Source organism: Marmota flaviventris, chromosome 7, assembly GCF_047511675.1.
Source record: "Marmota flaviventris isolate mMarFla1 chromosome 7, mMarFla1.hap1, whole genome shotgun sequence".
NCBI lineage: Eukaryota > Metazoa > Chordata > Mammalia > Rodentia > Sciuridae > Marmota > Marmota flaviventris.
Window position 1 is genome coordinate 95,656,816 of NC_092504.1, and position 26,014 is coordinate 95,682,829.

Genomic DNA, 26,014 nt, shown 5'->3' on the forward strand with positions numbered 1-26,014 from the left:
CCACCTGGCAGTGAGGGACACACGACCTAGCCAATGAGTGCACGGGGCTGCGACGTCGGGGCGGGAGGCCGGGGGCGGGCCCCGCGGGGAGGCGGAGGCTACCTCGGCGCTAGAGGCGGGGGCCGGGAGGAGGAAGGGGAGGAGGCGGAGGCGGGCGCGGTGGCGGTGGCCGGCGGAGGCGGTGGCGGAGGCGGCGGAGGAGGGTAGGTTGTGCCCGGGACTGTGTGTGCCGAGCTCCGCGGCTGTGCCTGTGTGAGTGAAGGAGCGGTGCCGGGAGGCAGAGGCGAGCGCGGGCGAGCGCGGCAGCGGGACGTCTACCGCGGCCGCGGCACCGGCGGCTGCATCGGCGGCGCTCGGTGTGGGGAAGCAGCGGCGGCGGCGGCAACAGCAGCAGCAGCAGCAGCAGCAGCGGCCGTCTCAACGCCACCGGGGACGCCGAGGCGCTGCTGGTGGCACTGACATCCGCGGCCCTGCCTCTTCTCCCTCGCCCCCGGCCCTCCCCATGTGATCGGTCTTAATCCCGGCCGTGTGCGCGCGTGGGTCTCCATTCCGCGGTGCCGGGTCTCCGTGCCGGGGTGGGTACTCGTGTGTGCGCTTCTCCTCCCCATCCCCCTTCCCCCAAGAATAAAAGAAGAACCGGGAGGCGTGCTCAGAAAATAAATAAATAACCACCACACACGCGCAGCCCGGAGCGAGTCGGCGGGGCTGGCGGCGGCAGTGGAGGAGGAGTGAAGGCGGCGGCAGCGGAGGAGGGACGCGCGGAGAAGGCAGTAACTTTAAAGCCAGCTCAGAGCCCAGACCTCCAGCCAAGCGGTTTGCAGCGCGGCGGCGGCGGCGTTGAGTGTCTGGCCCGCCGGTCCGGTGGGGGTGTGCAGTCGGACGGACAAGCAGCGCGTCGCTGTCCCCCGGCGGCTGGAGATGTCCGAGCCCAAGGCAATTGATCCCAAGTTGTCGACGACCGACAGGGTGGTGAAAGGTAAGCGGAGCGCCACGGTCGCTCGGGTGCACTGTGTGCCGCAGGCGCCCGGGCGGCTCGCCTCGCCTCCCCTCCCCCCCGCCCAGGGTTCTCCTCACCCAGCTCCAGCCACGGACCTTCTAGGATATTGTGCAACCCGCGAACCCCCTCCCCCGCGGCGCCCTTCCCCCACGCCTCCCTCTCAGCTCCACTTGGGGCATTTTTATTGACGGGGGCGTCAGTTGGCAAATGGCTGAGCCGCGGGGAGGCGGCGGCGGGGGCGGCGGTGGCGGTGGCGGGAGGGGGCGCCCCGGGGGTGGTTGCTGGCAGGGTGTAGCTGCTATGACAGAAATAGGAAGTGGGTGGCTGCTCGCAGGCTTGCATGGGATCGGGTTTATGGTTTTCTTTTGCAGAGAGAGGGGGTGATTTATGGCTTTTAAAAAATTAATATGGCATTTTTATGTGGCCGTGGCTTTCCACGGACTACCTCGCTGGGGCAGGGTTCTCTCGGTGCTCCATTGCAGCAATTCCCTCCGCGCCCCTTCCCCCTCCCACTGGAAGGGCCTGCACAGGACTCGCGAGAGAGCGGGAGAGCGTGGGGGGAGCCTGGCGTTTCCTTCCGCGCGGGGCTGGGTGGCCGTCCGCGGGAAGGTGGCCGAGGGGGCGCGTGGGGGATCATGAGGCTGGGAACGATCGGAGAACCCCTATCAATGCCCCCGTCGCCCCGGGATTCCCCCAAACGCCTGAGAACGACGTGAAAAGCCATTCTCCAACCTCTCTCACCACCGCTGACATCCTTCTGTCGCCCTGTCATTGCTCTTGAAGGGTTCCCCTCGATTGCACACCTCCCCTTGGGAACCTCATCCCGCTTATTTTCTTCATGCCCCTGGCACCCTTTGTAACGGGCTATTTAATTCTCCACCCTTGGATTTTATGTATACACTCGGTGCAGGGATGGTTCTCTGATTGCTGGTGAAGAGAAGGCGGGATGCCAGGGGTGAGGAAGGGGACAAACTGTGGTCGTGAGATCCCACCGTCTTCATCACGTTCCAAGGTGGTGTGGGGGAGGAACCTTCGTAGGACTCTTGCAAGAATGAGGCAACAGAGCAGATCCACCAGGATTAAGTAGTGTCCCTTAATTGTGGGGTCAGGACACGGAACATAACCGAGATGAACATGGACTGTGTGCGGAACGGGCCTCTGAAATTGGAAACTTGGCCTGTGGTGTGGGGTGTGTGTCTGTGGTGTTGTGTTATGTGTAGAGATGTTATCTGATGGGGCCAGAGCATGCAACTAGAGTGCAAGGCAATAAAGTCATTTGCACCAGGAGCACTTAGGCTAAGTAACACAGCAGCCTAAAGACTACATAAGTTTCCCCGGGGTTTCAGAAAAGATCCTGTGCCTTTCAGTTTTAAAGTAATTGTGTGTGTGAAGTGTGTGTGTGTGTGAGGTGAATGGGTGGCCGGGGACTCAAGGGGGAACTTGTGTTCTTTTTTTTGAGAAAGAGAAATAAAATGTCTTCTTTTGTTTTGATTATATTGGAATAATTCTTGCTTCTTTGCAAGACTCACAGACCCATCAAAATAAGGAGGAAATAGTTTTGCAAAAATGATTCGAAATACGACTACAGTTAGATGCACAACTATGATTTTTTTTTTTTCTGCAGGCATGGATCCTTATGTAAACAGTCAAATCAAATTCATTCCAAAGAACTGTTTTGTATTAAAGATTTCTGTTGACATTTTCAAAAATGAAGACCTTTTACTGAAATATCAGAAAATGACCAAGATCTCCCTAATGTGTAAAGTTTAGGTGTAGCATCATTCTGTAGGTTAAGATTATTTATTCTCAAAACAATTAAGGTAAATTTACAGTTCGGTTAATTGCAGTCAATGTTTGGGCAATTAAAAAACAATCATGCACACTTATGGTCACATTTCTTTTTTTTTAAATCACGAAATATGGATTCCTAATGTAAACATAAAGTTGTTATCAAGTGAGCAATGTGAAAATAATTGTTCATAATTCTGCCTTGGTGTCTTTGCCAGTTAATATGGTAGAATCTATTTAACCATTCCATAGCTATTTTACCTTTTCCCCCATGCTATGTTGTTATGATTTTTCATTAGAAGTACACAGTTCTCAATAATTCCAGAAATTTGATCTACATATTTTTACACAAGTGAAATGGAAATGTGCGTAATAGACTCAAAAGATGAAAAGTTAATCTTGCATTTGTTTTGATAGGGATTCTGATGTAAATCTTAAATAAGGGATTTTGTTTATAGAAAAAACTTTTATTGATGAATCTGATTATAAGGTGGGCACACTGATGCTATTTCTGTTATACTTTCTTGTTGATTATATTGTTGGCTTAAAAGGCATTCTTCAAGATTGTAATCAACATTTTGTCATACGTGAATTTTTTGTGATTAGTTATTTGAGAAAAATCTATTTTGATCCTCTTGAATGTGAATACACATGCTCAGTAAGGGGAAAGTATATATTTACTGAGTGGAAAACAAATTATTAAGTGATTTTCTTTTTACAAAAAGTAGGTAATATATAGTTTATTAAACCAGTATTTACACCAAAATATTGTTAGAATTTCATTTCAGTTGTCAAGTCTTCAACACAGGATTATCCTTGAGGAAATATTTGTGCTACTTTGGCCTTCTCTCCTTTTCCAAAGAATATATTATAGTATTTGCTATGTATACATACAGAAATGAGAAACATTCAGCTCATTATTACCTTGGCATATCCTGATATTTGCTTACAGTTATCTTTATTGCTATGATCTGACTTTTGTTGTGTAGCAAATTGCTGTGTACAAATAAAGCTGTGCTTGTGGATTTTTCTGTGGTGATTTGTTGCCACCTCTTTTGATTTGCACTTCCAGAATGCAACTTTAGAAAGGTAGGTTGAGTCTGAGTGTCAACTGTGCCATTTTTGAGGTTTGTAGAGTCTGCCAAAGTGTGTTCAAAGTCCCTGATCCATTTTCTAAACCTTATGAAAGGGAAGATAGAAGTGGGAATGGGAAGTATTTATTAGATTACCTCAAAACAGAAAAATTACTTCAATTAGTAAAACAGATGTTATTTCATTTTGACTGTTCTTAGCAACAATAAAAAAGTATAAGAATTAAGAGAAAACATCTTGGAAAGGTATTTATTGGAAAGCAGAACAATTTGATTATTTACCGTTTTACATTATGTTTTTAAGGGACTATTTCATAGCTATAAGGCAAAAGACTGAGGGTTATAAATAGAAGAGTAACCATCTCCTTTTCCTTACCTTCAATATACTCTGTAATCTGGCTTTCTATGCAGTGGTACTCCACAGGCCTTGTTCTAAACTTTGGCTTCTCTTCATTGCTTTGTACTTATTCCTGCCTGGAATGATTTGTGTAGCCCTAACATTCTCTCGTGGCCATAGACCTTTGCTGTGTGACAGTTAAAAATACATAGAGAAAATTAGTTCTATGTGATGATAAGTGTGTGACTTTTTAATGTAGCTCTTCACATCTTCAGGTATTTTGTTATGGGCCCTTTGCCCTAATTGATTTTATGTAGAAATTTCAGATACCCTGGGATGCAGCTGAAGGATAACTTCTGGGTAGAGTTCCTGAGAATCTCAAAAACTCTAGGCAGTGCACTGTTGTGCTTTGTGTAAGGTTGCTATTGGCCATGGGGAACGAGCTGTTTTTCTTGTATACTGTCAGCTTATATACTCTTGGTGTAAACAGATACTCATAGGACAATTCTGGAAAGGTATCAAAGACCATGCAAGCAAGAAGTTGTAAGTAAAGTAAATTAATATTACATGAGGATTCAGGCTAGCCAGTATTTCTAGCTGAGAGACTAGTAAAACTACTTAAAATGAAAACAAGAATATGGTACATCAGTTATAACTGTCATGTGTGGTTCTGGAAATGGGGGAGTAAGTAGCCAATAATGCTTTTCTTAGTGATACAGCAAGAAAAGCTCATTGTGACTTTATTTTACTGAATTTTGTTACAACCAGTTGAGTTGTTTCATGTGTCTGGTTTCCAATTTGAGTATAATGAAACCTTATTAATTCAGTATCATTAATTTAAATTTATTATGATTAAGCATCAGTGTTTGGTAGGTAAGTTTTGCATCAGTACTGGATGTGAAGAAAAGGTTCTGCTAATCGAATTAACTCATAGTGCTGTCAGGGATAATATACTTTAGAGAACAAATCCTTTTCAGGACTTAGTGAACAGCATGCAAATTCATGTTGTTAGTTACAAATCAGGTTGATTCATTAATATTTCCTTTCTGGACTTGTGTAAGGTAAATATACCACAAATTCATAGCTTTTAAAACATCTTGTAATCTTAAGGCTTAAGGCAACACCTGAGAGTTTAAGAAAATTCCAGTGGTTCTAAGTGTTATCAATAAAACATAAGAAGAAGAGTTTTTATTGAAGTGTGGGGAAGAACTCTTACTTTAATGGACAATATATTTTAAGACACTCAGTTAAAATGTGAAAAATTAGCACCTTAGAATCTAGCTAGTGAGGTTTACTCTGACATTGTTTATGTTAGTTGAAAAATATGCCTTTTAAAAATCTATTTGTTTATGACCTGTTTTGATTTATAATTTTAGAGATATGAAGTATGACTTGGATATACTGTGCATACATAACTTTTATAATTGGCCTCTTATGCTTTTCCTTATCTTTTTTGTGTCAGCCATGTGTAAAGTTGAAACTAATTATAAAACCAAATAAAGAATCCATTTAGAGTGACCTCATTGGAAAATAGCATTGTTCTAGAGATATTCTCCTTTTAGCAAATGCAGTTAAATTACCATTTTGAACGTTTTGTGAAATTGTGTTGGACACCTCCAGAAATATGAAGAAAGATGATGATTCATGATATGGAATTGGGATAATTACTAAAAAATTACTTTGTCAACTTTTTCAGCAACTTTCTGATATTGCATTCTTGTGCTATTTAAGGATATGGTGAGGTTTTGAGTCCCACTTTAGTGTCTTTTTAGGTTATGTATTATAACTCATCAGGCCCCTTTTCCCATATGTAAAGGACAATGATTATACCCACCACTCTGAGGACTAGAGAATCATTGAATGAGATATGGGAGTTTGAATGGTTACAGTTGGTCTTTCCTTTTGGGAATGGTGATTCAGTGACTGCTAAGACAGAATTACAAATGACAACATGTTATGTATTTTCAGGTCACTCGAGAATAGTAAGAACCAGTAATATTGAAAACCATGAATGCCTTGGGTCTACAACAGTAGCTTATGATGACACTTATTTGTATGTTTAAAGAAATGGAGAGAGAATAGATAGAATGGGACAGGTAGGACTAGACTACAGGTAAGTGGAAGCAAATTTTTCCTTGAACAAAGAGGCTCTTCTTGAAAATATTTTTGAAAATTGATACCTCCTTTTTGGATGTATTTTAAGTTGTCATCACACTTTGTTTCCTATTTTGTTTTACTAAATTACTAACCATGTAAAATAGTTTGATACATTTCTATACCAGCAGAATTATAACATTCCTGTGATGAATATTATAATTTGGTTTGATTTTGGCATGAGAGTCATTGAAGAAATACTGTTAAACATTTTTTTTTTCAAAAAAATAGACACAGAAGTAGAAACAGCATATTTGCTTACTTTTATTTTGAAGAGTGCTGTTGTAAGCCTCTTAGCCTGTACCTCAGATAATGACCCACACTGTTGCTCTGGTCTGAGGATTTTGTTAATTTGTGGAGATCAGTTGGGCAAAAATATCAACCAGTGCTTCTTAGGTATTTCACTCCTTTTTAAAATCCAGTCTTTAGGTGGGAATGATATAGGCACCAAGACAGGATTTCAGTTTATAAATTTAGTCTCTAGTACTTTTGATATTTTCAGCAATTTTAATTTATTTTCTAATAGTTTTGCCTCCTATATGAAGCTATCAATTATATTTCATATAAGAAATAAAATTTTAAAATTCCACATTCTTCCATGGTTGAATTTTCTGAATAATGGCTTAAATCAGATATACTGTCAGCTTGAAGACCTAGATCCACTGCTGAGATCTCAAATTCATTTTCGCAGACATGCACTTCAATAGCAGAAACCTTAGATATTAAAAAAACGAAAATGCTGACTGAGGAAATGGCAACAAATTATTAAAATGCTGCATTTTTGGAGTTAAGGAGGGTTTTTTGAAACTATCATAGAGAGGGATAGAACTTTACGCATTTCTTCTTTTTATTCCCCTAAGCCATGATTTTGATTCACAGCAAAATAGTCTGCTTTTAAAGATGGTTGGTTGGGTTTTCTGTCAAACTCTGTTACAACTGGGAATGTTGCATGTGTCTATAAAAAAGAGTTCAACAAACAGGGAGACATCAGGGATTTATAAAAATTGCCTCTAATTTATGACATACCACCTTACAATGTTTGTTAATTTCAGGTACTTTCTGCAGTTATGAAACCAGAAGAAGGATGTTTGGCCTTCAGAGAGTTTTATTTATATGAAACTAAATTAAGAAAATAACATCAACTCTAAAAGTTTAAGACTTAAAGAGACTCTATCTGTATTGCCCCAGTGTTTTTCTTCTTTTTTGGTGGTGGGGGAGGGGGTCAGTTGTGTGTATGGGACAGAAGGAGTTGCTAGTTCTTATTTTAAATGTTTGGATATTTTTATGTAACATTAGAATATTTTGTAAATTCTATGTCTGTTTTTAAACTATGTCTCTCAGGTTGCTGTGTATTCTTGGAAATGCTTAAAATGATTTGTTACTAAGCATATTTAAAGTTATAGTTTGGAAATGTGGTCATTGCAATGGTGGTGTCTAGCTCAATGCCTTGCTTTTTATGCACTGAATAAATTTTTGTTGAATAATTTGGACATTGCAGAGTTACCTTCCGAAACAATAAATGGAGATAAATTATATATTTATTTTGAGTCATTATGTCAAGTTCTGATTCGTTGTAAATGGTTCTGCATGGTGACTGGTGAATGGAGTGCTTCCATCTCCAGCCAATCATGGAAGGGAGCTTGAGGAGAAGGCATTAATAAGGTGACACAGTTAGGTTGAGGGCAATTTTGTTGGTCATTTGAACTGACTTTATTCTTGCTAAATTTAAAAGGCTGAATTCTTTTCACCTTAGCTTATTAGCTTGAACTTGAAAGCTTTCTTTCAGTTTTCCTTGTATTTCCCCTTAGGCTAATCAATTTTTGACAAGTGAGAAAAGATATGTTAATCACTCAGTGTTGGATTTATTGGGTGAGTTATATATTTTAATTATTTCCCAGACCTGGACTTGAAGAGAAAATGACTTGGCATATTTCATGGAAAACAACAACAACAATTCACCCAAAACAAAATCCAGAAAACCCCAAATTAAAAAAAAGAAGAAAACAACATTCCTTTGTAATATAGAAATGTTGCCTTTTCCCATATAATCTCCTGCCTTCCTCTGCCCCCCAAAATGTCATTGGATCCTACCCAAGGGAAAGATATATGGGCTATATGAGAAGTGTTTTTTTTTTTTTTTTTTTAAAGTGTCACCAACTCTGCTGACTTTTTATTTTCTCCTTAGTGGGCTTTGAGCCATCTAGTGACATTTGTTTTCAAACATCTTGTAAGCTATGCCATTTTATGAAATTAAGTTAAAAGCATAATACATTCTCTTAAAAGTATAGGTCCTGAATCAGGATTTCAAGGATGTGTTATTTTTTTTTTGTCTGTTTATTAACAAGGAAATTAAATTTTTAAAAAATGATACAGTCTTGTATTGTTGGTTATTTATGTATCATTAATGCTATTAAAGTACACACATACCTTTTCTGTGTGGGCTTAATTATTGTGATAACAGTAGTTGTCCTTCTCATTCAGTTCTGTTCATTTGTCATCTACTCTGGAATTTGCCCCTCCTGACATCTTTTGTTGGAGAGAAGGGAGTCAGCCTCTTCATTTCACTTTGATAAGAGCAAGTTGCTCTGATGATTTGTTTACTTGTCTGCCTCTCTTCCCTAGGAAGTGAAAGGCCTTGGAGAGAGCAGCCAACTTATCTTCATACCTTAAGGTCCAGCACAGAGCCTGCTATAGAACAGGCATTTGATACCTGGTTGTTCATTGAATGAAGTAACAGGCAAAGGGTAAGATAGACATAAAAGTTTTTTTTTTTTTTTTTAAACCCAGGGCAGTTTAACCATTGAGCCACATCCCCAACCCATATTTTTTTTTGTTTTGAGACAGATTCTCACTAAATTGCTGAGGCAGGCTTTGTGTTTGTGATCCTTCTGCCTCAGCTTCTGGAACCACTGGGATTACAGGCATGCACCACTGTGCCTGGCAAAGTTTTTAAATTATATAGAGTTCCAGTTTGAAAATTTATGGAACTTAAGTCATGGTCAGCTCACAGACATCCAATGAATCTCTTGATTTGTAAGCCTCAATCCTGTAAAAGTGTGTTTTCATGTGTTTTTAAAATGCTCTTGTTTTATTAACTGGGCTTTTATAGTTTTTGCCCAATAGCCAGAATGTACACACATAATTGGTAGGAGTGCCTTTCCCAGAGGACTGAGCAGTTTTTAGTGGATTTGTGTAGGTCAAAAGGTGTATAGGTTAATTTTCTCCAAGGTAGATGATGGCTTATTTCTCAGGAAGACTAGTGATTATACTAATTTGGGGGAGGGCTAGGTGACAAGCAGTTAGGAAGTCTAGATTATACTTTACAATGTGCAAATGCAAATGAATAAAAGTTAGTAAGTTTGGGAATTAGAGATGTAAGACACATTGCACACCCAGATAGGAGGTGACTGAGTGTGTATATGCCAACAATAAACCTTCAGCCCCGGCTTGAGTACAGACTACTCATAGCTCTCCCCCATCTATCCAATGACTGATGTCTAGAAAAGCTCAGCTCCAGAATTCACACCCATGAGGAGGCAGCATATGAGGCACGACTCTCAGTTCTGTCCTTACAGATGATCACTGAACCTTTACTATCCCAGATTTGTCTACTGGCTTCTGTTTAAATTAGCCGGGCAGGTCGGAGTTTCTCAGCTCTTTTTGATTTTCATTCTGACTATAGTCTCAGATGGTCTGGGACTGACTTTATCTCCCTAGCACAGGATTATTTTCTCTTCAAGGTGTGGAAGACTGAGCAAAGTACAGTTTCAAACATAAAATCTTTTTAAACTTCTATCTGCATTCATCAACTGGGAATGAATCTCTGTGGCTTTCACCTCTGGTTAGAATTCTTCCTGAATATTCTGTTCATCTCACATGCCCTTCTAGAAATGCAAGGGTAAAGTTTTGGAGTATATATTTTTTAAAAAAATGTCTCTGTGATGATTAAAGAACTTTAAATTGTAACAGGAACTGAAAGATTATACAGGCTGAATCTGAAAAGGGTGAGTCGTGATTTAACTAAGGTTCTGAAAGTTAGAGGCCCCCTTTTTGTAGTAGTTCACATTCAGATGTTGTTCACCATTCCTGTCACTGAAGAAGAGAAAGCAGAATTTGGAAGCAGCAGAAAATTGGATGGCATATTTAAAAAATTTTAACCAGGTAGCAACATTTAACAGTGGAATGGATTATGGGAATCTTGTGAATGGAGAGAATGGATGATTCTCATTTATTTTAGTTCTAACTGGGAACCTGTTTGCTAAGGCATAGTCTAATTCTAACATTAGGAGATTTTCAAAGCTGCAAGGAACTTTGGAAACCTAATTTGACCATGTGGCCCACAACCAGTCCTTTGTGTGCTGGGGAGGAGGATTGGAAGGGATAAGGGAAACCTTTTATTTGTTATACCTGCTTATGTCTGAGCCTGTGTATGAAAAATACAACTCATAGAATTGAAAGGTTCACCAGAATTTTAGCACAGGCCACTCCCCATGTGGGCCCTTCTGTCTAGCCTCCTGGACAGGGCAGTCTAGCCACTACATGTTACATTTCTAAGTGAGAGGGAGAGGTCTCTCTGGATACACACTTGTTGTTCTTAGAATTGCCTTATAGGGTTCCAGAGAATGAGGCTCATCAATTTTCCTCTGAGAACTCATTTAATAATTAAAAACTTTTCTTATTCTCAAGTCTTCTAAGTGGTTCCCCCTACAGGGTGATTTCTTGGTCATCTTGCATTGTAGAGGCCTTCCTTTAAATCCAAGTCAGGTTGTTTGGATCCCTTGAATGGAAAAGTAGACAGAGGTTCATCTTGGCCAGTTTCTCATACCTTGCCCATCTGTGTCTTCATGCTGACTTTAAAGCTGTCTAGGATTCAGAAATCTCTCAAAGGTGGGCCCAGCCCTGCATCCCATGATGTCCCTTGGCTGCACAAGGATTGCCATTGCCACGATATTCTTCCACCTCATGCCTTTTCTACTGAAATTCCCTTTATTTCCTCCCAGACCCTGTGGCTTCAAGGTGTCAAATACCTAATCCCTATTAGTAGGAGGATCCAAGAAAACATGGGTAGCTCTTGCATTTTAACATCACTTTCTAAGGTAGAGTTTTCACATTTTATTTACATTAGGCAAGTAATAAAGACAGGATGCTAGCATGGCGCCAAGATGGTGTCAGTGGGGATAACTGAGAGGACACTCTTGCCTGTTTACTTTTCAGGTCACATCACACCACGAAGGCAAGTCAGCCTTGACCAGAGCAAAACCTGCCTCTTCTGCCTGCTCTCACTTGTGCCTGGTCTTTGATGGTTGTTGATACAGAGCTTCTACAGTCATTGAATTTCATTAACCTATGGATTCCTTTGTAATTTGATAATAAGTTTAAGTTTCACTGCGACTTGAAGGAGGCCAGTGGCAACCTGCTGTGGTGTCATAGCATTTCTGTGTTAAACTCAACTCTGAGGTGTTAACTGCTGATAACAACATACAAAGTTTGCAAATGCCTAGCCTAATTTAAAAATATATCCATATAAGCTAGAGTGGATTTGAGTTCAACCTCAAAATATTAATTTCACTTTCATTCTGTCATGAAAAGGATGGAGCTGTATCTGTCATGGTGGGCATCATGCATAAGCTGCAGTCTCCTTGCTTTTAAGAATATGCCTTAAATCTTTGTGGATTTCATACTTTCTTGTATGTTCCTGAACCTTTTTTGATGACAATTTATTGGAACATGGATTCACCCATGCTTATGTTATATGCAGGTGAATTTCATGTCATGTGCCTCCCTGGGAAGAAGTCTATAGCCTGCAATGGGAGAATGTACTGTTGCTAGTCAGGTCTGTAAATTGAGTAGATATTGACACATTCAGCTAGGCGCCTTGACTTCAGAATGTTCTCTGAAGTTTCCCTCCTTAAACATCTCCTGGGGACTACCGTGTCTGAAATTCTATTATTGGTTCTTTGAGAGAAAACTGGCTCTTTTGGATAAAAGTTTCAAAAGTAATTCGTTTTTTTAAAAACATAGTTTAGTGTGTTGATTAGTTTAAATTTTCTTCCCTTTGGTATTGTTGAAACCAGGAACAATCTTGTATTTCTGGAGATTTTTAAGAGTATGAACTTTCATGCTTCATTTTTAAAATCTCATGACATATTTTTTTATAATTATCACTCAGTCTTCCAAACTGCCTTCCCTCCATCTCCAGTATAATAAAATTATCTCATTTGGTGAATAGATTCTCTTATTAAGTGTAAAATGACTTAAAACATTTTCCCTTATCAAAACATCCATCTTCTCATCCATCCATCCATCCATCTGTTCATGTGTGCATCAAAGTTTTAGTGCCTGCTGTTTGCCTAGGATTTGTACTATGTTCTTGGACCCATTAAAAAGTAAGCAATCTCTGAACATGACTGCCCAGTGTGGGAGGCAAAAGTGACTTTAACATGGCAATATAAGTTGTAATTACTTCACTAACAGAAGGTACAACATGCTGTGGAAGGGCGGTAAGGAGACTGATTAACTTTTCATAGACTTTCCTTTCATTTTTGACAAAAATATATTTAACCAATATTAATATTCTCTGGTGTACTGTATATAGATAGATGTTATGACATGGAGCTTATTTTATAATAGAGGTAGCATGAAGGGTGTTGCAAAAACTGATGGGTGTTTTTATACCTGGAATTCTGAAGCTATTGTAAGGGATCTTTGAGTAGCATATAGTGAAATAGAATCAGGCTGTCGAGGGTGGAAGTGACTATAAATGTCAACTAGTTAAATTATCTTTTAAAAATTATGTTCCTATTAGATGGTTGGAAGCCACTTATCCCCACCCATCCTCCTCAAAAAAAAATTATTTCCAGTGGTAGGAAGGCAGCATCAGAATGTGGAAAGAGCATTAGTTTACTGCTGGATAAAACTCACATTTAAATCCTGCATTCTCTATATGCCAACTTGTGTGTCCATGGACAAATCATGTAACTACCTTGAACCATTTGTCTTATGGAAAATTAGAAAGGATAATGCTCATATTGCAACTTTGTAGCAATGAGAGGAATTGTATGTAAAATGCCTAGTCTGGTGTTAAGAGCCCAGAACATGTTTGATGTTATTTTATTGTTGGACAGCTCCTTTGAAAGTCAAGCTTTCAAAATTACTTCTAGAAGTAATTTGCCTTAAAGTATACACTTCCTCATTTCCTGTCCACTGTCAAGTCCGCTGTATTTTGGGGCCCTTTGCCATTTTACCGTGACAGTTGGCAAATGTTAGCAGTGGCTGTCCAGTTTCTGGTTCTGTGATCTTTCATGTGATTGGCCACTTCCTCCTTTTTGAAACATTGTCTTTACTAGCTTTGATGAGTTTTTATCTTTCTTTGGCTTGTTTGCCAGATCCTAAGGGCTGATATTCTTCTTTTCCTTTATGAGTTCTTCCAGGCATTATTTGTCTTATGGGGTTGATTACTACTTGTAGACTGATGACTAGCACATCTATAGTTGCAACCTAGTTTTTTTCTCTGGAACTGTCTCTCAAACCCCACCACAGTTGCTGTAGATGAATATGATGAAAATGAAGTGGTGTTCCCTCTTTTCTACCCTGGGTGATGTGACCACCGTCCGTCCTATCAGTTAAACATGTCATTCAGTTCAGGCCTTTGAAATACTTTACTTATACAGCAGCTTCCCAACTTCATTCTCTTTCGACCTTATCTGTTTGCAGGCACTCATTTTCTTGCATTGTTATAACAATGCTTTTTAAATTCGCTTTCAGTTGTCCCATGTTTTTCTTACTGACTTGTAGGAATAGGAATTCTTCATATATTTGACTGTAGGTACGAATTCTGAAAACATTTATTATAAAGCATGTGTCACTTTGTACTGCATTTAAGTCTCTAGTATATTAGATTATAAGTCAATGAGAGTCTAAAGGAGATTTTTATTCAAATATGTGTTCTGAATGTTTATCTGTGTTTAATCTACAATAGAAGTTGATTGAAATGAACTAAACTTAAAAATCCAAATCAGACCTTCCATGCAACTTTTTTTTAATTTCCAGTGTGAAAGTTTTATGAATCCATTATGCACAGCTCTCTGTGCTACCTCCTGTATTTTGTACACAGTGCATCACGAATGTTTGCAACACATTTTTTTCTTTCTTAACTGAAATATTGAGGGCAAGGTCTTATCCACTTGATTTCCCCAGTGTTTAGCCTGATGCTTGGCACATAATTCTGTTTTTTTTTTTTTAAATGATAAATTAGATAAGATACTCCTGTATCTCACACAAATATAATAATAATGGTGCCATTTTCCCCCAACACGATACTTTCAAATCCATGTAGCCCAAGTTGAATCACTTTATTAATACCCTTGATTTAAAAAAAAAATACCTTCCCTTCTAATTACCCTTGCCAGGGCATTTTCATGTGAAGAATTCATAAGCCAGGTCTTTTTTATGGTGAAGTTTGTTAAGTATTTTATAATTCTAAATGCAAAACCTTAATACCTCGGTTTCATTCAATGCTATCTTTATCCTCTGATTTTGTCTTTTTTTGTTTTTTAAAAAAATTTAGATTTTTCTATCTATTTATTTTAGTTATTTGCTCTCATTTATTCAATAGATTTGTCTAGGCATTTACCTAAACCTGCCTACCAAATTAATTTTTGGAGAAAATTTGGATGAGTGCATTCACAAATTTTTATTTTTGGTTCTGCATATGTAACACTGGACAAATTACCACATGTTTTAGTTAAAAGTTTATGGCTTCTATAAAAATAAAAATTCAAAGAGGCACTTGAGCAATTGTTGCCCTTGGTGTATCTTTCATATTTCTCTATGGCTATGGTTTGGAATTATAAATTTTTTTAAAAGGTCCAATTTCTTTGCCTACCTTGTGCTTTATTTTGATTTTTTATGACTTCACAGAGTTGGAAGAAATGTGTATTCCAGGGACAATGATTAGAGAGTTTGTGTAGTTTTTATTGGCATATGATTTGTAATGTATTTTATTTCACACATGCTTTTTTTTCCTTTTGGTACCAGGAATTGAACCCATGGATTCTTAACCTCTGAGACATATCTCCAGCCCTTTTTTATTTTTTTATTTCGAGATAGGTTCTCCCTAAGTTGCTTAGGGCCTTGCTTAGGTACTAAGATTGGCTTTGAACTTGCAATCTTCCTACCTCAGCCTCTCAAATTGCTGGGATTACAGGTGTGTACCACTGCACCCAGCTTCACACTCACTTGTGAAGAAAACTCTATTAATTTGTAGGCTACTTTACTTTTTTTGTAGGATCTTGCTTAAAGTAAATACATGAATAATAAAGAACTTTTACATCTTTTGAACTTTCTATTCTAACAGTAATAATAATACTAATATATGTGCCTAGCATGAGCATTTCCTCACTTTAAGTGCCTTGTTCAAGGTCACTGCATGAGTAAGTGGTGAAATGGGCATTTGGATTCTAGTAGTTTTGACCTCAAACCCTGGCTTTGACTGCAATAATATTAATTTGAGGGGAAGTTGAGACAGATTCATTAAACAGTGTGGGAAGATTCATTCCTGTGAATTGATAGAAAAAGAGACTGTATTAGGAATTTGTTTTTGTATAAAACACCAGCTGCTGGAAATCATTTTGTAGAACATCATTGGGAAAAAAATCTAGTAATGTAGTGGACAAGTATTTTTGTCTCTTTTAAAATATGTAGCTGAGGCTTATACACAGTGGGACTAGACTGTAAACAAGGCTTTACTTGACATCAACTGACCTTACCTTGGAGTCACAACACAAACTAATCCGAAACATAAGAAGAAGTGCTATGAATTACATGAAGGAGTCATTTTTATTGGACCTTGAATTTTGCCTCTAGGTTAAAACTATGAAAAATAAATCTAGTGCTAGTTATCGCATGCCTCTGGCCTTCTCTGTAGAGACTGATTTTTTATATTCATTTTCATATTTTTGTCACTAAAGCAAATAAAGGAAGCCACACATAGCTAAAGTGAAAGCCACTTCAAGGAGTTGTCACATGAAACATTTTGAGAAAAGAGTTATGTGGTTTCATTGTAACATCTTAGATGCAAATGTGAATTGTTTTGAGATCAGAATTTTTTATATACTACTTTTAACTATTCTGTACCATGATGAACGTTTAAAGCTAGCCCAGTTGGAATTTTAAACTGAGTAAAAGAAATGCTTTACAAGAAAAGGGTGGTGATTCAGAATTTTAATGCTCCTTCCCTGGCAGGTCTTCCATGGCAGGTGATTAGAGAAATTTGTATTTTGTGCATGATTGATAAACATATTTCTGAATCAGCTGAACATGGTTTGACTGACTTTTGAGAAATCCTGTGGTTGAGTAGTTGCAGGTCCTACCTGTAGGTGTAAGGGGAGATTTAGCACCCTGCTTGATTCTCTGGATCTTTCAATTCAGGGAGCTGAAATTTCATACTGGGGCATCTTACTTTCCCTTGCTTCCTGATGAATGCCTCTGCATGTGGGAAGATTTATTCCCTGCAGGAATCAGCATGGGTTCCTATTTTCTTTTTCTTCCCTGTGACATTTTTGTGAACCTGGGACTTCAATATGACTTCTTTTCTTTCTTTACTTTTTTTTTGGTTGTTGTTTATAAATGTGTTTGTTAACATGTACATGAAAAAATTCAAATAACTTTGTTTTTAAATAGGAGTACAGCTAGGATGTTTTATTGAAGGTTCTTGTTTTGTGAACTAGTATTTATTGAAATGTAAGGTCTTTCATGGCCTGAAAAACCAAAATATACATTACACCTTTCCTGCTATGTGTGTTTATTTTAATACTGAAGCCAGACTTTGCCTGAAATAAGCTTTACCTTATAAGGGCATTGATTTTTGAGATATGATTATGCCCAGTGTTTATTATTGCATATATAGATAATTCGAATGGTATAAGTATAGCAAATATCAGTTAAGACTATATCCAAATAGGAATATCTAAGTAAAATAACCAAGGCTTAAACATACCAGTGGATGCATATATGAAGAAAGTATGAAAATATGTAAGACACAAATGTGAATACTGTTTTTTAAAATGTGGATTAAATCTGTGTCTTGTGAGTGAAAATTGAAGTTGGAGATTAACTTAAAGAGCACTTTTTTTTTTGAGAATTCCACAGGTCAATACTTTACTGTTTTTGCTCTTTCTTGACCTCATGAGGGAGGCTGAATATTTGTACATTCCAGGCTTCTGAGATTTTCTTATGGGAAAGGCATGCTAGAATCCCATTCAGTCACTGTGTTTCATAAGAATTCAATTGACATGAACAGAAGTAAAGTTCTTATGTGTGTCCTTGTACAAATTAAAAAAAGAAAATGTACATAAATCATGTTGTGTTTATTCACTATTTTTAATGATGCTTTTCTTTTCACTCTTGTGCTAAGCTATGTATTGTGACTCTTATGCTTAGCTATGTATTGGTATTATGTATTGTTAGAATTGTGTCCTTTCTTATCAAGGTTTTCAGCTGTGAGGTTTTGTGAATGATTTATTTCCAGAATGATGAAATTTTCACCAATAATGTATATTTTTAAATGATTATGTAATTATGCTGCAGATAATAAAGAGTACCATCTGTTCTTATTTGGATTCTGGCCTATGAAGAGATTCCTCCAAAAGTGATATTTTGCTTTTGATGATTTGGCCTGTATTCAAGGTGTTACTCCCCCCCCCCCCCCCCCCCCCCCAAAATGTCATCCCCAGCAACTGCTCAGGGATTTTGGCAAATGGAAGAGAGTGAACGGGAGGAGAATCTATGTTACTCTCAGACGACATTGTCATATACAGAAGTTAGCAGAGGTGCTTGATTGCAGGGCACCTGCATTGATTATGGTGTCAGGCCACTAGCCTTCTCATGCATGCTGTCAAGACATGGCATTCTGGGTGTTCTTTGAGTGTTACTTATTGCTATTTCTGATGGAATCTGGTACAGACCATTATGAAAGAGGTAACAGGAAGAACTGTAAAGGCGTTATCATGGCGCATTGTCTTCATTCAGGACTCATCTACTCCTATTTTGGAAGCACTCCTTGTTCTTCTCTTACATTGGACTGATTTGGATTCAAAATAAGTTTATCTCTATAATGTGATCTGTTTGGTGTCAGGCTTTTCCACATTTTCTTTTTATCCTCAAGACAATCCCCTGAGGTTGTTAAGATGGGAACCCATTCTGAAGTCTGAGAGTTAGTTAGTTCAATGATTTGCTCATGATCACAGAGATGTTCAGTGGTGAAGTTGAGATTCAAAAACAGAACTAAATTTATTTTGAAAAATTTCAATTATACTTAGTAGGTAGGAGAAGAGGACATTTAGCCTATCCCACAGAGTAATTATGGAGATTTTACTACATTTACTTTGTTCTTTTTTTCTTTTCTTCTCCTTCATCTCTCTCTCCCTCTCTTTCCTCCTCCTTCCCCTTCTTTATTAAAGTATTTAAAAACAAATCCCAGGCATCATGTTATCAAATGCATAAACTTTCACTATGGGGTTGATGTTTTGTCTTTAAATGAAATGGTCAGAGTATAGGAGAGCATGCCATATAGAAAAAACTTATTTTTCAGTAAATCAAGTTATATACCTGCATTCAATTTTCTTGGAAACTTACTCATTATCTGCCATCCAGTGATTAATAAAGTAGTAATGAGGGCAGAGGATGTAGCTCAGTGGTAGAGCACTTGCCAAGAGTGTGTGAAGTCCTGGGTTCAATTCCTAGGACCTCAAAATTTAAAAAAAAAAAATTAGTAATGAAATAACTCACAGAGTGTTAAGTCTAGGATTAGAACAGTCCCTCATGCTTAATGTGTATTCATTTAGTTCACAATAACCCCATATTGTATAATAATTTGTGTATTTTAAGTTGCTTCTCAAAAATTGGTCATATTTTTAACTTAAAAATAGGAATATTCCATATGGCCTTGAAGTTCAATGTCTTTTTCACTTTTAATATTGGTTAGAATACTTTATTGATGGGGAGACAGAATGTTGCTGCTCAGGAATGTGGTTTATATAACCTGTAGGGTGGGCATTATCTGGGAGTACATTAGAAATACAGACTCTGAGGCCATATCACATGTTTAGAATCAGAATTTGCATTTTAAATGAGATTCCTAGTTGATTTTTATGTATATTAAAGTTTGAGAAGTGCAGGTAGTAATTAAACAGTGCCTCACAGCAGCTGCACATTATAATCATTTGGAAAACTTTCACCAGTGCCTACCCTTGTCCCTAGCCAATTGAAGTGGACTTACCAGGTGAGACCCCAGCATCCTCTTTTTGCCCCCTCAAATGATCATTTCTATAATACCCCAACAATGACATTTTTAAGAAAGAATCTCACAGGTAATTCTTAAATGTGGCCAGACTTTAAAGTGCATGGGTTTAATAGGACTACAGTCCTTTCTTATTCTATTTCATTTACTTAACTCTGAACAAAACACTTCATTTTGTAAATCGTACACTGCAAATGATGCTGCATAGTAGTTGAAGATGAAAGAAATTCCAGACTTGCACTTAGTCTTTTTGTAGGTCATTGACTGGTGGTAGTACAGAAATTGATTGCCTTTTTATGCAGGATTGAGCTTCACTGTTCTTATCCTCCCTTGACATTATGGAGTGAAAGTGTGACCAGAATTTATTGTTTATTTTTTTATGTCATGTGTTCCTTCAGATTAAAAGTTATGCTGAAGGAGGAAGAGTATTATGAAACACTGAATAGACAAACACTAGACCAAGAGTTTTAAGTAAATTCACATCATTACACTTCATAGGATTCTAAATATTTTTTAATTTTTGTCCCTTTTTTTCTTTTTTTAATGTACACATGGTTATTTGATTTTCTTTAAGTCAGTTTCAAGTCTGTACTTTGTGCATTCAGCTGCAGTTACTGTGAGTGCTCAGTGATGTAATTGAAAGAAGGTGCAGGAGGGAATGGAGTAGTGGAGGCAATTGGAGTATTAATGTGCTGCTTGCCCTGAGCTGTCTCTAGTGGAATGTTTAGAACCAAATTAGCAGCATTGAGTCCTTGCTGTGTGACAGTGGTAAAAAAAAAATTATGTGCCTCAGTTTCCTTATCTTAAAATAGAAATAATAACAGTGTCTATCTGTAGAGTTGGAATAAGGAAAAAAAAAATGAAGCACTACATGTGAAAAGCAATCAGATGATTGCGTGGCACAAAGTAGATGCAGTAAGAAATAAGTGGAGCCAGAATCCCCATCTGAATACGTGAGGAACTACAGATCTCACTTCCTTAACAAAAATCCTGTTTTAAACCCACTGAAAAATCACTCAACTGTTAGGCTAAAAGTCTGTGCTTTCATATATCGACCATGTTTTCTTTTGATGTATGGCATATTTAATTGGAAAAATATCATTATATTATAAAATCATATTGAGTATTTTGTAACATTCACTTTGTGCCAGGAATTCTTCTAAGCCATGAGTGAAGAGGGGGGCTAACATGCTTATAACACAAACATAATTAGACATGGTTTCTTGAAGTGCTTTATATTCCTCACCCAAGAGGCAATGAAGTAATCCAAATTTTAGTCTTTTAAAATCATTGCCTTCCCCATAACATGGTTGAGTTTTCTTAAGGTCCTTCATCTGATGAGTACTATTGTATAGTTTGGTTTGGTTTCAGGAATAGTTACAGGTGTTTCAGTTTAGGCATGGAGGAAAAATGGGGCAGACAGGTGTGGTGGTGAACAAGGGACTATTTGAATCATTAAATATGAGTTCAAACATTTGGTTCATTGCCTTTACTTCCCAGAAGGCAAAATTGTGGCTAAAATGTCAATATTTTAATGCTTTAATGCTATTTTTACTTTTTGATGCTTTAAATAAATACATTTATGCACATATATGCATATACGTAAGCTTAATATATAAAAAGTATTGGGATAGCAACATTGAACATTCTTTTTAATAAGTTATATCATTTTGATGTTTTTCCCTCAACTAAATAGTTCATCTCTTTATCGTAGATGTCTTAGTTTGTTCAGCTGCTCTAACAAAATACCATAAACTGGATGGCTTATAAATAACAGAAATTTGTTTTTCATAGTTTTGGAGTCTGAGAAGTTTAAGATCAGGGTGTCAGTTGAGTGTCTGGTGAGGATCCACTTTCTCCCTGTGTCCTCACAGATGGAAGGAGTGAGGGGTGTCTTTGAATCTCTTTTTGGGCATTCACTGATCTCCCCTTCTAATGTTATCACCTTGAAGATTAGGATTTCAATGTATGAATTTCAGGGAGACACAAGTTTTGCAGACCACAGCACTAGAGCTTTGCATGCATTTTGGAATAGACTGTGGAATCCATTTTTTTTCCTTCATGGGCAAGATTGGGCATGTTTTCATTGGCACAGAAAAAAATGCTTTGTGAAGAGAGTGACTATTATTTACTTAACATTTAACCAGAAAGCCTAAATATGTTCAAAAGAGCTCATTTACCAAGGATCCTGGGGGAGAAGTCTTAGAGGATATGAGACGAGGGTTTTTTTTTTTTTTTCTTTTCCCCTCTCTCAACTGGGGCGGAGGCGAAGGGCCAGGCTTTTGCTGAGGAAAAGACTGTGAATGGTCTTCTTGGTAGCCACCTTCTCTGCTGCCACAACCGCCTTGTGATGGCTCTCTTCCTCATTCTTCACAGTATTGCTGCGCTATCATCTGACTCTTGATTTTCTCTTGCTTCTGTACACAAGTCAAATTCCCTTCTCTCACGTTGGAGGCTTGGTGCCCCCTTGGTGTGAAGCTTTGTTTTCGTTTCATTATCCCCATCTTGGAGGCTGGTTCACTGGTACTTCATATGCTTGGAAGGATTCCTTGTTTCATGCCAGAAGAAAGCAAATGAATTCTGCTCCTTAGTCCTTTCACACACAGCTTTTTTTGGAAGAAAATATAAAGGCAGAAAACGAAAGACAAAGACCTTATTGTCAGCACTGAAGGTGGAGTGACACATGTCCTCATTGGATAGACTTTTGGTCTCTGCTAATACTTTTAAGCCTTTGGGGCAAGGATTGCTTTTTCTTGTTTTATTGATGTGATACTGCATGCTAAGGTAGCATCCAGCCCTGAATGCTCTTGTATTTCTTTAAATAAATTTGTGTAGTTTCTCAACTATGTCTTTTCCTTTAGTAATGTAACTTTGTAAGTTAGTTGTACCATACCCTACTTTTTGGATTGGAGTTAAAGATGCATAAAAAATACACGCGTATGGACAAGTTTCTCTAAGTTTGCTCTCCTGGAGTTTGTTTATAAGTATTTTCATCTGTGAAATATAAGTGAGAAAACTGAATTACAGTTTTGGATCACATAGAGCATTGGTGAATATAAAAGCACAAATGTGTCTATTGTATTAGGTAACAGTATTTTGATAGAAAATAATACAAATCTCAGCAAAAATTCTGTACCTACAACTGGAACAGCATGGGAGCGTCATGGTTTAAGCACTCTGGCATGACACTCTTCTCTTCCCCTTTACCCCTCTGTGAAGACTTCCTGCTGTTGGCATCACAGCTCTGCAAGGTTTTCCATATTGGAGCAGTGATGCTCAGTGGGAGAGCCAAGCTGCCGTGGGCTTTTCATAGAGATCTCAGAATAAGCCTGATATATTCATGAAAATCCATATGCTCTGCCCTGAGGATCCCAAGTGGATCACAAGCCCATTTTGGATGAATAAATCCAGGTCTGTTAGACCCACCTATTTACAAACTCATGACAGCCTAATTACAAATCAGAGTATTGTTGAGCTGAAGTGCAGTGAAGGAGCTCCTATGGTTATTTTAAGCGTTGGTCAGACACTGGTGGCTTTAGGATTTGTCCTTTTCTAGTTGATTATTTCTTCCTAAGCACCATAATTCATCACCTGGAATCCAAGCCCCCTGCACTGTAGGAAACACCCTGAAATAATAAGTCTGTACATGCATGTACATACACACAGAATAGATATTCCCCAATTTATAGTAAGATTATGCTCCCCCCACCATAAACGCATCATAAAGTCAAACTGTCATACACTTGAAAGCATCATGCTTGGCTAACTGTGACAGCAGAATCTATCGCTCCCCCAGGATTGCCTGGCTGGCTGGGAGCTGGATCTTGCTGCCACTGCTCAGCATCATGAGAGAGTATCCTGCTGTACATCACTTTCCTGGGCAAAGATAACTTAAAATTTGAAGCATTGACGTCTTTACTGAATGTGTGTGGTTTTCATGTTGTAGTAAAGTTGAAGACTTCCAAGTCAAATAGCTTTCAGTCAGGGACTGTCAGAATATGCCACTCAAGCTATCCCGTGACTGCCGATAGGTTTAAAAAATACTGTCTTCCTTTTGCATGTGTATTGTTTTTAAAATATTGTAATACTTAGGTGAGCAATGTAGTTTGATCACATTTTAGGGTAGCCATGTGGGGTAGCATATATGGAATGCCTCCCTAATGCTAATGCATGATCTATAATGTAAACTTTTAACATTACAATTTGGGAAAGGCTATTTCTGGTATTTATTTATTAGAAAAAATTACAAGAAATTGTGTGTGTGTGTGCGTGAAGTCTTAGTAGAAGAGTAGAAAGGTGTATGGTGGAAGGGTATTTCCTCATCTTGTTCTTAGATTTAATGATTTTTCTTAATTTTTTGGGCTTGTTATCCCTGAATTCACTGACTCCCATGGAAACTGAGGATTGGGTGGAGAAGATTCAGATACTCAGTGTCTTATGTATTGTTCAAAATTATTCCAGGAAGCAGGTATTTTTTTTTTCATTTAAAGTGAAGAAACAGAAGTGCAGGAGCTATATGAACCCAGCTGTTCAATACATATGATCTCACAAAGACAAGTGTACTGAACAGTTTTTACTGGGTCTGCTGTCTGACCTTAGTAGGCTATTCATTTTTATTTCAAATAAGTTTATTGGTGTAAGCTTATTCTGTCAATGTTCAACAACTTTTAGTAATTGATATTATTACACTTCTGTACCAAAACCTCCTCTGAATATCCCTGAATCGATTCTAAACTCAAGTTATTCAACTAATTTGAGAAGCTTTTTCTTCCTTTGACTTGCTTCTTGATGAAAGAGATGAACTTTTATGGAACTGCTGTCAATTTCATGTCATACCTAACGTACTGTCATTTAAAATGGATGATTCTGTTATAAAGGTGAGTTTCATTTTCATCAGTGAAGTAACATGACTTGTAATTTGAAAGTTTTGGGTGCTCTTGAGTAGGACTTACTCATAGAACTTAGAGTCCTAGAAATTTATTGAAATTAATGAGCACTAATCTTTGGGTTATGAATGAAGTGAACCTTAAATCAGGACCCTCCATTGATAACATAGTCTTTTCCGTAATGACATGCCAGACAGCCAGAAATAAGAATATAAACGTCGTCACTTTTCAAATAGTGTACTCCTAATTTTTGAAAACTGATAATGTAATTTGTTTCTCATTTTTGGAGGTGCACATTATTGAAGGAAGATGAGAGAACTTTCTTTTCTGTTCTTCCTTTTTAAAATCATTTCTTTCTTTTCTGTTCTTCCTTTTTTAAACAGACATTTCTGAGCCTGATATCATTCTGGAAGAGAATTCCTTTAAATGCTCAGTAGATTTTAAGAAAATCTTTCAATGGGTGTCTGCTTTTAAAGTCATTTTTTCCTCTTCATTAGGTTCTCATTTGCTGCCAATTTAAAAGTTTTAGAATTTTTACTTAAAGGGTTGCTTGTTCAGCAAAAGCCGACTAGTCTGCTTTGAGAGGGTGGAACCTGTGTAAAATGATTTATGAACCTAAAGGTTTAGAAAAAGTGAGAATCGTTAAACCAGTCATCTCTGCACATTTCCTAGATTCCAGATCCTTTTATGCTCAGGGACTTGTGAGTCATAATGGACTAGCAGTCTTCTCTTGAATTTGTAGTGGGTTTGATGTTTGTACTGGAAAAGGAATGCTGGCTGCCGAGTTAGAATCCAACACAAGGTTTTTGACCCCAACTTTAGGAACCTGTGGTATCTGAACCTCTTTCATCGTTAGCTACAATTGGATATTTTAATACCTGTTGCTGGAACATGTCCATTATATTTCTGTTCTTAGTAGCTGTTACATACTTCCAGGCTTACTGGATATATTGCAGAACAATTATTATAGTTCTATGTATGTACAGAATCCTCAAATATAATTTTAGTAAGATACCATGGCACCTAGATTAATGGTTTAATTGGCCATGTGAGTATCAAGCCAACCTCTTAGCAGTTTATCTGGAGTCTCAGCATATCGTTAATGAAGCCTGTTTGCTTCTGAAGTTCTCTCATCTTGCTGTTCATATGTTCATAATGAAGCCTGTTATCATTTCCATGGTTTCTTTCTAAAATATTTCATTATTCAAGGAAAAGTGAATATTTCTCTGTGTTTGTTCTCTTGGGAAAGTCAATTTAAAAAAAATTTAGAAGGAAATTTAATCATTGTAGTTCCTTTTATGAAGTATACTGTAAATTTAGTTTACAGAGAAGTTAGGGTTAGGGTAGAGCTCAGTGGTGAAGTGCATAATTAGGAGGAACAGTTTAATTGGTATAGGACTTTTCGGAGTCCAGGCCTTTTATGAACAAATGTTAGTTGGTTATTTTAGTAGTGATTTTTTTTAA

General features: G+C 38.0%; 1 protein-coding gene across 1 annotated transcript in view; it reads left to right on the forward strand.

Annotated features, from left to right (window-relative positions):
* Positions 1 to 176: 176 nt before the first annotated feature.
* Ppp3ca (protein phosphatase 3 catalytic subunit alpha) overlaps positions 177 to 26,014 on the forward strand; it is a 307,578-nt gene continuing 281,740 nt past the window's right edge. The window contains exon 1 of the mRNA XM_027935381.2: positions 177 to 976. Coding sequence (XP_027791182.1) covers positions 919 to 976 — 58 coding nt within the window. The 5' untranslated portion in view covers positions 177 to 918. The remainder of the gene's footprint in view (positions 977 to 26,014) is intronic.